The following is a 13,009-nucleotide window of genomic DNA, read 5'->3' as shown; positions in this document are numbered from 1 at the left end:
TCCCAAGCATTTCAATTCATCTTGTGTTTTTCTTTTCCTTCTTAAGTTAGTCCTGTAAGAAAACTGCCAAAACATAAACTTAAAACCAATTCTAAACACAATAATATTGTATCTGTGGCTACTAAAAGTACAGTTTGTTTCAAAGCATGCCTCACAGAGGGAAATAAAAATTTGACACCATCCGACCAACTGCTCAAAATGCTGGTCTTCTCAGGGGGCAATTTAGGACCACTAATTGATGAACCATCCTCAACAAACTCTTGGAAGTACTGACCAGGAAAATGATAGAGGTAATATTTGTCACCTAATCATATAATGTAACTAGCTCCCTGCATGTAGTTCCGCATCCGATGTTACCCTCACAAGAGCCTGCTAATGTAGATGGCATCAGCCTTGCACACATTAAGCCCATGCCAGTGTCATCCTTCTCTAGTAACATACTTTAATATCGAGCCATCCTAACAATTGAGTCATTCAACCTTAATAGTCTGAAACCTCAACTTATTCATTTTATTTAAGTCTTTATTCATCAGTTTTCCTAACACATGTATATCATGAAAGTGCAACACATAGCCGGGCTCGGTGGCTCAGCCTGTAATCCCGTGCCTTTGGCAGGCTGAGGTGAGTGGATTGCCTGAGCCCACGGGTTCGAGATCCGCCTGGGCAGCGAGACCTCATCTCTACAATAAATCAAAAAATCAGCCAGGCGTGGTAGTGCATGCCTGTAATTCCGGCTACTTGGAAGGCTGAGGAGGAAGGATTGCTGGAGCCCAGCAGGTCGAGGCTGCAGTGGCCGGAAGCGGCCACTGCACTCCAGTCTGGGCGACCAAGTGAGACTCCAACTCAAAAAAAAAAAAAAGAAAGTGCAACAAAAATAATCACATTCCCTTGCATTACTAATAGAGCCCAAGGAAAGCTGCACAAAAGCATGAATCTGTCTGGTTAACAGAGCTTGCTAATGAGATGCTTTCAGATGGCCAGAAGAAAGGGGATATCTCAAGATTTCCTCCTGCACAGCTGAGAGCAGCAGCACCTCGACTGCTGCAAATACTCTGACAGCTTTTACTCCTGAGACTTCTATGGATAAGCCTCAACTGCGGTGACCTCTCCTCCCTGCATTGAAAGCTTTATGGATGCTCTATGCCGTGTCGCTCTGGACTGGATGCTCATGGACTCTCGCCATCTAGTGTTCACAGAGAGTGCTGCACACAATTAAAGAACTGCTTACACAATTTGAAAACAATTATGCCCTGCTGGAATCTCATCCGGAAAAGAAATTTTCCATTAGAAAGTTTTGGGAGCCTAAGGTGAGTGGATTGCCTGAGCCCGCGGGTTCGAGACCCGCCTGGGCAGCGAGATCTCATCTCTACAATAAATCAAAAAATCAACCGGGCGTGGTAGCGCATGCCTGTAATTTCGGCTACTTGGAAGGCTGAGGCGGAAGGATCGCCGGAGCCCAGCAGGTCGAGGCTGCGGTGGCCAGGAGCGGCCACTGCGTTCCAGTCTGGGCGACAGAGTGAGACTCCAACTCAAAAAAAAAAAAAAAAGAAAGCAGCCTTGCGTAACTAAGAGTTCCAGCTTTGATGCTATGTTCCTTGACCTTCAACCCAGTGCTATCACCCACTAGCTCCGTGGCTTTGCTCATGTTAACTGACCTCTTGGACACTCACTCTCCTTATCTGTACCATGAAGATAATAATGCCTACTTCTTACATATAAGAACATATAATAAAGCAATTACTCCTTTGTCTCCCAACAAATACCTTTTTAAAATAAATTTTAAAGTTTTAAAATTGTTCTTAAAATTGCTTTAAAGATTGCTCAAATTGTAACAGTCCCTTTAAGTAACAAGGAATATTCCAAAACTAGAGTCAAAAATTACTAATGCAAATGATCCTTAGGAGAAAAATAGGACACACCTACAGTCACTGTTGGCAAAAGAGCTTGTCCTTAGGAACAAACATTTCAGTTTTTTCCTCTTCCTTAGAAGCAATCACAAGCAACCCTAGGTGATCACTACTCATCCGAATTCCAACCACCTTACCAACTCTGAGATGCAACAGCTCTTTCCTTTATCTCTTCTCAACAGACTGCAGGCAAGGTGAGGGCGAGGACCACATCGCAGCTACCTTTAACCTTTCAAGCATCTAGCAAGCTCAGATACCAGAGTGTTTCATCAATGTGTGTGGAATGAGAACATGACGGAAGAACAGACCAAAAGATTGGAGGACACAAGGGGTGAGTTTATGCCAGTTTACATCTTGCATATGCCAAGGATAATCAACAGCAGTGATGGCTCCTTTGAGATGCAAAAGAAGACACCCTGGCATTCAGTCAAGAGGCTGAGGTTCAAATCTGGGCTCTCATACTTACTGTCTGATCTTAGTCAAATTATTTAATCTCTCTGCAAATGTTGTCAATGGGATGCGTGAGAGGTAGTGTCAGTATGGCAAGCACACAGCAGATGTGCGCAAGATGATCATTTCCTTGAACATTTTAGGGTTTGAACTAAACAGCATTTATGGAAAGACTCTTATCTTCCTTGGGCATACAGATATTAACCACTTCACTCAGAAATCAGCAATTCCAATTTCAAAAAAACCACTGACTTCAGTTGAATAGTGGTAAAAACTGTGACTGACGTATACTTCTTCAATAGAAATGTAATCATACACTGTTGCTCACAATGAGATACATAAAATTTCCTTTTGATGGAAGAATAACAGGTCATCACGTTTCCAAGAGCTGTCGGTACCACAGTCAGGAAAAGAATGGGAGTGTTCCAGCAAGACAAACTGCAGAATTAATGATTTACGTACACTTGATCCCATGCAATTTGGGGCTAGAATTCGGTCACTGTGTTGGTTAAAAAGAGCCCACTTTAAAGCTGTGCTTTTGGAAGCTAGCATTTCTTCTTTTACTCTTAGCAGGACTTATTGACCTGACTCCCTACAATGAGCCAGTCACTGTGCTAAGGACTGAGGATGCCTTTCTTTGTTTCTGTCTCATACCAGCAAGTCCTGGCTGGCCTTCCTTCTGGATTCAGAACTGACTTCTTCCCACCTCCTCTACTGTTCCCCGGACTGCACAATGGTCTCCCACCTGGACTTCTGCAGCAGTCTCCTAACCGGCCCCCATGCCTGCTCTTATACCCTACACAGTTGATCTTAGCACAGTAGCCAGTGAGAACCTTTCAAAACATGTCAGATCATGCAGCTCTTCCGCTCAAACCCTCTCATGACACCCCACTCCCCTGAGTGGCTTCCAAAGTCCCCCACGGTTTGGCTCCCTGCCCCTCTGGCCTTGTCTCCTGTGACCTCCTAGCTCACCCACTCTGCTCTGTGACTTCCTGAGCATCCGTCATCATAAGAGGCACACTTCTGGCCGCTCCCTCTTCTCGCAGGTATCTGTGTGCACTGTGCCCTCTCTTCTTTCAGGTCTCTGCTCAAGCATCCCCTCAGTAAAGTCTTCCCTGACCACTGCATGACAGCACGGACCACCCCACCCCACACTCCCTGCATCTCTTGCTTTGCTTTGCCTTTTTCCACAGCACTGAATTGCCATCTGACCTGCCCTATGTTTACTTACTTTTTTTGTCTTGCCCCTAGGACTGTAAGCTGTATCAGGGTAAGGATCTCTTTTGTTCAGTGCTATATTCCTAGGGCCTAGAAGAGTGAGTCCCAGATTTCTAATAAGACTGTCAAAAAGTATCAGTTGAATGCATGAGTAGAATACGAGCAAAACAGTCAGTGATCCTAGAAATTTATAAGAGAAATATCTGCAATTTTAACAAACAAATTACAACAAAAACTGTATAAGATAAAGCCAAGGAGCACACAGCCACAAACCATCAGAAAACAAGAGGCTTTCTTTTTAAAAAGGATGGCAATGAGTAAAAGGGAAGCATCAAAATTCCACCCTGCACTTACTGTGAATAGTCATGTGTTCTGGCAACAGAAAGAAGGCCCATGTGGCCGATCCAGGGGAGCAAATGGCACAAGGTGAGGCTGAGGGGAAGGCAGGGGGAGATGCTATATGCAATGGGAGGCTCGGGCATTCACATGGGGGAATGACGCCATGTGCTTTACGGTTTTTAAAAGGCACCTTTGAGTGCTTTGCAAAGGTAAGCTGGAGAAGGCGACAGAGTGCCACGGAGAGACCAGTTAGGAGGCTGTTGAATAGTCAGGAGATAGGGAGCAGCTCGCCCTGGAGCTGGGACTGCAAGAAGTGCGTTATTTTTGGAGGTGGAAGTGGGAGGGCTTTTGCCAGATTGGCTGTGACGTCAGAGGAAAAAGAGGAGTCAAACATGACCCCAAGGCTGGCAGCTGGAGGGGCACAGAGGCAGAGAAAGCAGCAGTGACTAAAAGCAGAGAGATGAGGAAGAATGAGGGCAGTGTTTGCTTGCTTCTCGTGCTACTCAGCACCTGCCTTCCTAAAACTGCGTTCGTCAGAGGTGTCATTTAGGGACCAGAGAACAAGACTTCATTTTCTAAAGGGAGAAAACCAGTGTGCTAAAGGTCTGCAGCTACTGCATTATTAAACCTCTGAATGTGTTTTCCTGTGGGAGAGGCTGGAAGAAACTCCTGGGCCAATAACACCCAGTGAGTACGTGGACCCCACACTGGGACCCTGCGGCTCACACGCACCCGTCACTTTTCTTGAGCAGGTACCCCTTCTTTTCACTGCCATATTCCTTATTGCCCTGAAGCTGATGCATGCTGTATCCTCCTTGCCGGCTCTGCGAATCCTAGAAAAGAAAAACCAAGGATTAAACAAAAACTGGAGGCAATTCTCAAATCCTTGACTCTATTCTGCCATTGAACCTTTGCCAGTGGTTTGGGTCTAAGCGAATCATAGAACTCTAAGAGCTACCAAGTCCTTGCCTGCATTTCAGAGGAAGAAACAGGGCAGGCAACCAATTGCCAGAGTCACAAAGCAAGTCCAAGGCAGAGCTGGGACCTGGGTCCAGGTCTCCTATCTCTAGCTCAGAACTCAGCTCTAGTCTGAACTGAATTCAAACACAGTATACTGGCAGGCAGGTTACTATATGACTCCAACCAGCTGACACTAGCAGTAGAGGCAAGTACAGTGAGGGCTGGAGAGAGTGAGTGACCACAAGACTAAGTCCATGCAGCTGGTAGGCGCCCCCCTCAGCTGTGCCTTTCTCCCTTTACACATTCTGCTGAAATGTCTCCAAATGGAGGAGAGGGAACCTTCTGAGTGAGGGACTGACCATTATTAGAAGTCTCTTATTCTATAGCTACCTAGTGCTCTGTAAAATATACCTAAAACCATACTTTAATTTAAGGATACAGTTTTATGGCAGTGAAAAGTGTATAGTATGATGAAGAGGGTGACAACACCCAAACCAACAATGCAGATGCAATAAACTTGATTTAACATTAGCACTGCTCTGATAGTTAACCATAGTTTTAAGGATGGTATGACTAGAAACAGTCATTACATTATGAACATGTAAGAGATACACCAACAATGTTGAACTGCAGGATGAGAACATGGGTCTTATGACACAGTAGGACAAATACATTCTTACAAAAAGTATTGACTTACTCTCCTAGACTTCGATCAGGAAGGGCAAAAGCAACAGAGAAAAAAGGCAGAACATTTAAAAATATAGTTAATTTCATTGAAAATCTTATTGCCCATAACTTAAGTACTTATAGATAATAGACACACACACAAAAAATCATTGTAAAGATAGTCAATACCAGAAAACACACACACACACCCTTTAGATTCATGCTAAGCTTTGGGTGGTTAGACAGCAAAATATCTTTATATTTATCAGGTTCTATTTCAGGTCATGTGGGTGAGAACTGAAACATGGCTGAATGGAAGAACATGAGACACACGTTTCATCAAGATAAGATAGCTGACAAACCTCAAGTGTGTGTGCACAGGGAATCAACACCTCATGAAACTCAAGATGAATTTCTCAAAAATCTAATAAGAGCCAAAAATCACAAGAGTCACAGTTTTTTCTTTTTCCAAGTGAAGGGAACTTAATAAATCCAGTTCACAAGAGACACCTGATGTGATAGTGCCAAGCTAAGTCAACACTGGTTACTTACTGATGGCTTGTGCACAGAATACCTTTAAGGACAGCATGGCTTCTTTCTGACATTCAAGATTCTTTTGGGTCAAATAGTGTTTGTTCAGTGATGCAAATTAATGTTAGTAATGTCAAAGACAAATAGGACAATGTACCTTTGTAAGACGATTCTATACACAATGAATTCTGGTTCAAAAGCATGAACAGCTGAAAGTCGGGTACTGAGGATCCTGACCATGACACAACCCCTGGCTTTGAGGCAGATGTTCACACTCTGACCACCACACTGTCCCTGCTCTCTCCAGGAGGTAACTGAGAGCTTACTGTACACTTCACTAGGCAAGTTGACTGATATTAAAAAGGTCAGAAACTTGAGTCATTTTCTTAGTCTGAGTAATCTCTCTGTTTGTAGCAGGCCAGATTCTCTCCATCTGAAACATCTAAGTGGGCAATACTAATCATCTGGGAGGGGTGTGGCATATCCTGAAATTCTCTCAATATTTACTTTTAATTAGGGCCCAGAGACTTAATTCCATAGTAACTTGGCAGGTTACTGGCAAGTATTTTCATGTGTTTGGGATAGTGACAAGACTGAGGCTATATTAAGCATTAGGCAGGGAAAACAGCAGCATTCTCCTCCAGCACCACTAGTGACCATCCTCAGTAATAGCAATGGCAACACGGGGTTTTGTTTTTGTTTTTGAGGGAGGCAGTAGGCAGTGGTGTGTTCATAATTCTAATAAAGAAAAATTAGATCAGGCTGTAGGGAACTGAGCATGGGACAAAACAAGAGAGGCAGGGATAAATGAAACTCACAGAGCTCTCTGCTTTAATCCAATGAAGTCATGTGAAAATTACTCAACCATGGATTTGGGGTCAGGGATCTGTGCCACATCCATGCCTTCCAGAATCATTAAAACAAAGTCTATCATTCCTACTTAAAAAAGCAGTCCTCTTCCCGAGAACCCTTATTTTTGAACTAAACTTCTCTTCATTTGCCTACATAATTCCTAGGTCTGTCTGAATGCTTGAAAACTATGTCTCTCACTACTAAGCACTCAGTAAAAAAACAAACAGATAGAAAAAACAACTATGAATCTCTAATCTTAACCTTTGCTTACCTTTAAAACAAAAGCATAACTTTTAAACATAAAAGTACTTATCTTTTTAAAACAAGGTTTCAGATGCTAACACTTTATGAAAACATTACATTCTATAAATCTGCCATTAAAACATTCCTTACATATATTACTAGCCTAAATAAAGCTTAAATTCAGAATGACAAGTTCTTAGAATGAATAGATCTTGCTTTATATCAGACAAACATGCTTTTAAAGGTGAATAAAGCGGCTAAACTCGAAGCTTCTACCCCACTAAACTAAGCGGGAAAAAGGTCATGTTTAGCATCAACAATACTAGACTAGCTATTAATGAGTTTCCTGGCTTAATAAAGTCACACCAATTATTATCTGTGCACTTTCAGAAATTACGGCCATTCAGCTTGCTTGGCAGAGCACTCTAGATAAATGAAAAAAGGATTTTCTTTTCTGAGAAAGTGGATATTGAAGAATTATTAACATCAATAATAATTTTAAAACACAGACACACAAAAGGAGGAATGAAATAGGTTCTGAATCCTTTGATAGCATAACAGAAATAAACTATGTATTCAGGAAAGAAATGCAAATGAACACCTCATTCAGGCAAAAATGTAAACTTAACATAAGCAATGAACTTAAAATAAAACCTTGGTGAAATTTAATGATGTGAGCCAGGAAATGGAAGCTATAAAATCAAACTGTGCCATTATTTTTTAGTTTAATTTCCTATTCTCTATTAGCAGTACAATTACCTTATTTTTTATTTGAAACCGTATTAACATATAAAATGCATTAGTAGGGAGTAAAATCTCAAATCTTTTCAAACTGCATGCAATTATACATACTCATGATTTAATGGGGTTACAAATGTTTCTGGTATCCAATTTAAAGCTAAGAGTCTAGTACAGAAGCTTCAAATTGCTAATGTAAGGCATGAATGGAGTGGGCAAAAGATTTCTTGTTATATTTTCTCAAATATTTGAGTAGGTTTTTGGGTAACAGACAATGTGTTAGGTACTGTGAAGACAGAGAGAAGAGCAAAACACAGATTCTGTCAAATTTGCAAACCATACGTATGGGCTATTAAAAGAGTCCATGAGTAGACTCAAACAAAAGTTGGAATTTGGGGAATCATTTAGTATATCCTAAATATGATTTATAGATACCATCATTAAAATATTTTCCACTCTAAAAACAGTTATGCAGCAAATAGTTCCTTTAGTAGGTTAGGCTACTATAAAAGCTTAAGATAACTAATTTCATAGAACATCTACCTAAAGAAAATACAAATTTAATTTGATTTTGATGAGGAAAAAAATGAATCTACCCCAAATACAGGAATCCTATTTACCACGAAGATTCTTGGAGCTTTCTTGAATGGAGTCAAGTTAGAACCTGGTGGGGGTGAGAAGGTTAAATAACTTGTTGGGTGCTTTTGATTTCTCAGGAAATCTTCAAGACTACTTTACAACTCTTCTCAAAGAGCAGTGCCATGGCCAGAGTTCCATGGTGGATGGTCTCCTCTCACACTTAATCTAAGTCATGAAAAATTATTACCCTCTAAAGATATCTGGCAATGGATGATGATAAACAGCATGAGAAAAAGACTGGCATATTGTAAAGCATCAACTTTATACTTGTAAAAGCCTCTGTCCATGGTACTAACGAAAACTTGTTTATTAACGTGAGGATAGAATGACGATAAATCCAGTTTTGTGCACTTCCTTGCATGCACACTCCTTTGGCATGTATGTGACTATGTGCTTCAGCTAGCATAAGCGGAATACAACTGTCTCTATGCAAAAAGTGACTGTCACAGTCCCCCCTTGATTCTTCAAGAAAGCTTCCATATATAGAAAGAAGGCATTCCCATGTGACACAACAAAGGTAGAGAGTGATGAAGTGCATATCAGTAAGTAAAAAACTTCACAATTTTCTTCCTAGACAGAAACCTACCCCTTATCCACTTCCACATGGAAAGGGTCTTTCTGCTGCTCTTATGCTGAGATATCATTCAAAGAGATCACTTTTCTCATAGGATTTGCATGTCAGCAATGAGCACCTTCAAAGAGTACAACATATCTGTGTTTCAGTCTGAAGTCTACTGGGGGGCTGATACTTAAAAGTTCTTCTGAAACACAGTCTGAGGCCTCAAACCACAGATGTGGTCACTGCCCGAGACTGGGGACAATGGGGACACAGATGTTGCCTCCATGCACACAGATCTTCCTGGCCACGCTGCCTACTACACAGGCTAGCAGGTGCTCAGTGATGACCAAAACCCAGTGCATATATAAATACTGGATTTGAAAAAACAAAGAATAAAGACAGGGTTGTATTCACTCAGTAAAGAAAACCCTCAGGGTTGCTTTAAAGGATGAGTGCTGTCAGTGCAGGGCTGCCCATGTTTTAGGGGGGTTGCTTTATTTTTGTGTCGTACTCATAAGCCTCTTTCAGAAATTATAAGAGTTTTTAAAAAAGGGAGTTTGTCATTGTTGTGACATATCATAAAGAAGTGGTAATATAAAAGATGCTGTATTTTATGTGACTATTATTTAAATTGTTGTGCTTAAACTCAATCCATAATAATTTCATAACACAGACAGGCATGGTTTGACGTTCTTCCAGCTAACAAATGGTGCTTACTATTTAGTTTACCCTTGCTATGGTGTCTGTGTCCCTTAGTGTGACACCAAGGTCCTCTTTAATTAGTTCTAAGTTTTTACCTCAGAAACTGCATTTCTCACCCCTCTTCCCCCTACCCCCAAATGTCTGCAGTCCCTTGAGCGTGCCAGGCAGTTTTCCATTTCCGAGTCTCTTAGGCTTCCTGTCTTTGGCTGCAGCCACCTTCCCATGCATCTCTGATGGCACTCATGCCACTTTAAGCATGATGGACTATTCACATAGCTGACTTATTCTACCAGATAATGAGCTTCTTGCTGGGACTAAAGCTTAGTATCTAGAACAGTACCTGGCACACAGTAGAAGTAATTAAATGTTCCAACAAATGACATTTATAATTGAAGATTTGTACTGCATTCACCCAACATCTGCCACGCATTACAGACTGTTTCAACATCCAGGAACCATCTCGCTTCAATCTTCCTAATTGTAAGGCAGAGTATCCACAGGATTCTGCATCAAAATATTTCCCTGGCATATGAGACATGCCCCTTCCCGCTGCCCAGAAAGAGAAAGGTGTCTACAGTGTGTACTGAGTATTTCCAGGAGCCTGAGAGAACATTCTCCTCAAGTCCACATCGTCAAAGCCAGGATCAGAAACCTAGAGTCATGAAATTGTAGAACCGAGGTATCTTTTTTAACAGGGAGGGAAAGGGAACTAGAACACAACTTCTACACAGGGCTTTTGGTAGGTACATACTTGTATCTTATATTCTATTGGTCCCCACATCCACCCTGGCAGGAAGACCAGGGAACACAAAGGGTTTCACAAGCAGCCTCACTTGTACTGTTAGCCTGCTGGAGACATAAAAGTCACCTACTTCTTTCTGATCAAGTTGAAGAGAGGATTTTATTAAATCTCGGAGTGCAGTTAGCTGCTTCTTTTCTTCATCCTGGGTCTGTTTTATCTAAGAAAGAAAAAATGACTTCCATTACTTATCATTAATGCTTTTATGAGCAGAGTTTAACTTATCCTAAAATACCACTCATCGAACAATTATATTAGAGTTGGTTTTCTTATTAAAGTCCTTCATATTGTCTCATTCTTGATACAAGAGGCATAGTCTTCTCATCATATGAAAGCACCAGTGAGTTCTGAAATTAGTGAATCATGCAACATCCTTTCCTACTAAATAACACATCTCGCCTAGACAATTAACTCTGAAGTATTGTTCTAAACAAGGTTAAGGAATACTGAGATCATTTGCTTCCGGTTTTTAAAAGGGTGGCAATGGGAATACCATGATGTGATTATGATGGGCCAGAGGAGAACCCTAAGAATGACTAGGAATCTAAAGGGCCAATGTATGCGTGAAAGTTTGCAAGGCATGACATTGGAACCAGGCACTGGTTGGTGAGGCTTTTTAAAATCACTTAGGCCGGGCTTGGTGGCTCAGCCTGTAATCCCGCGCCTTTGGGAGGCTGAGGTGAGTGAATTGCCTGAGCCCGCGGGTTTGAGACCCGCCTGGGCAGCGAGACCTCATCTCTACAATAAATCAAAAAATCAGCCGGGCGTGGTGGCGCATGCCTGTAATTCCGGCTACTCGGAAGGCTGAGGCGGAAGGATTGCCGGAGCCCAGCAGGCCGAGGCTGTGGTGGCCGGGAGCGGCCACTGCACTCCAGTCTGGGCGACAGAGTGAGACTCCAACTCAAAAAAAAAATAATAATAAATAAATAAAATTAAAAAAAAAAATCACTTAGTACTCAACTGCAACATGAACCATGCTGACCACTAAAAGAAAATCAGAAAAAAATTACAGCTATGTATTTTTAAAGTTATACAAGAATATGAGGTATTGTTTTTAACTCTAAAACCTTATTTGAGGATATATACTCATACTCATAATACAAATACTTTTACTGTTATTCATCATCAAATGGTTTACGGGCAACAAGTCTACCACTTCTACATATGAAGGGGACCCCCAAAAAACTAGAGTTATTGTTTGGAGGGTGGGCACCTTGTAGCACAGGCTCCCCCTGTGAGGTAAGTGGTCTAGAACCCCATCAGGATCAGTGTGCCAGTTAGTGTTGTTCTAAGAGGCTGCATTTAGCTTCAGCAAATTTTGGGGGGAGATTCTTTCAACCCATTTGCTTTTCTCATGATAGGTGATCTGCAGGCACATCTGTCTATACCTTGCTTAGTGTCTAGCAGTCTTTGATCAGAAAACAGCATGACCCACCCTTCCTATTCACTGGGTCTTGCCCCACGCAACTTCTTTGTGATTGTTTCTCTGGCGTAAAAAATGTCCTCAAAGGAAAACGTTTTGTCAATGAGGAAGAGGTGAAACAAAGATCAGCAGAAGCGCCATAAAAGGCATTCAAATTGACGAGTTCAAGAACTGTTTTGAACAGTGGAAAAAGCATCTCAATAGGTCTACCACATCAAATAAAGAGTACTTTCAGGGTGACTGAGGTTTAAACATGGAAGAATTAAATAAACATTTTTTAATATATAAATTTTTGGGTTTTCCCTCTTACACATTTAGTTTCATCCTCACCAAATTTTCCCTTCTGATTTCCTACTATAAAAGCAAAATCTAGATCCTAAAAAAAAGAGAAAATGTAAAGCAAGCAAAAACATCCCATAAATCTGCCTATGCAGAGAGTCACTTACTTTCTATCCTTCCATGATCAAACATTCTTCCTACGATTGCTTACCAAAGGACACTCAAATATGATGCTCCTGAACCCTGAATAGAAAGTCATCTAGAAAAGAAGGTTGAATACTACTCCCACCCCCACCTCCAACTCCTCTGAAGCCCCCAAAAGGTTCTCTGAAATATGTGACCATTGATGACTTCTCTGGGTTAAACTGAAGGGTTACCTACCCTAGGTTTATACTCATACATCACTTTACTTTTTCTGCTTTGAACTCCTTTTAATACAGATTTCAAATTTACTGACACTGACTCATAAAAGTAAGTTAAACTGCATATATTTTATAAAGAACTTACATTATATAAATCAGCAGCCAGCTTTTCAATGTACTGCTTCAATTTATCAGCTGTTTTCAAGCCATCTTGAAAGAAACTACAATGGAAAACATCAGAGATTTACCAGCAGTATAAAAAATAAAGGAACTATAATTACCTGCAAAATCTGAAAATATCCATATTATATATTTACTCTCTACCCATTTATCTATAAAACA

General features: G+C 41.1%; 1 protein-coding gene across 1 annotated transcript in view; it reads right to left on the bottom strand.

Moving 5' to 3' along the window:
- ASAP1 (ArfGAP with SH3 domain, ankyrin repeat and PH domain 1) overlaps positions 1-13,009 on the bottom strand; it is a 204,050-nt gene that overhangs the window by 97,399 nt on the left and 93,642 nt on the right. Inside the window, exons 8-11 of the mRNA XM_021719251.1 lie at positions 12,813-12,888; positions 10,677-10,763; positions 5,572-5,580; positions 4,647-4,747 (exon numbers count right to left, since the gene is read on the bottom strand). Coding sequence (XP_021574926.1) covers positions 4,647-4,747; positions 5,572-5,580; positions 10,677-10,763; positions 12,813-12,888 — 273 coding nt within the window. The remainder of the gene's footprint in view (positions 1-4,646; positions 4,748-5,571; positions 5,581-10,676; positions 10,764-12,812; positions 12,889-13,009) is intronic.

Source organism: Carlito syrichta, unplaced genomic scaffold (assembly GCF_000164805.1).
Source record: "Carlito syrichta isolate Samal-C Ts95f unplaced genomic scaffold, Tarsius_syrichta-2.0.1 Scaffold113813, whole genome shotgun sequence".
Classification (NCBI taxonomy): domain Eukaryota; kingdom Metazoa; phylum Chordata; class Mammalia; order Primates; family Tarsiidae; genus Carlito; species Carlito syrichta.
Note: the sequence above shows the minus strand (reverse complement) of the source record. Positions and strands in the feature narration are given on the sequence as shown.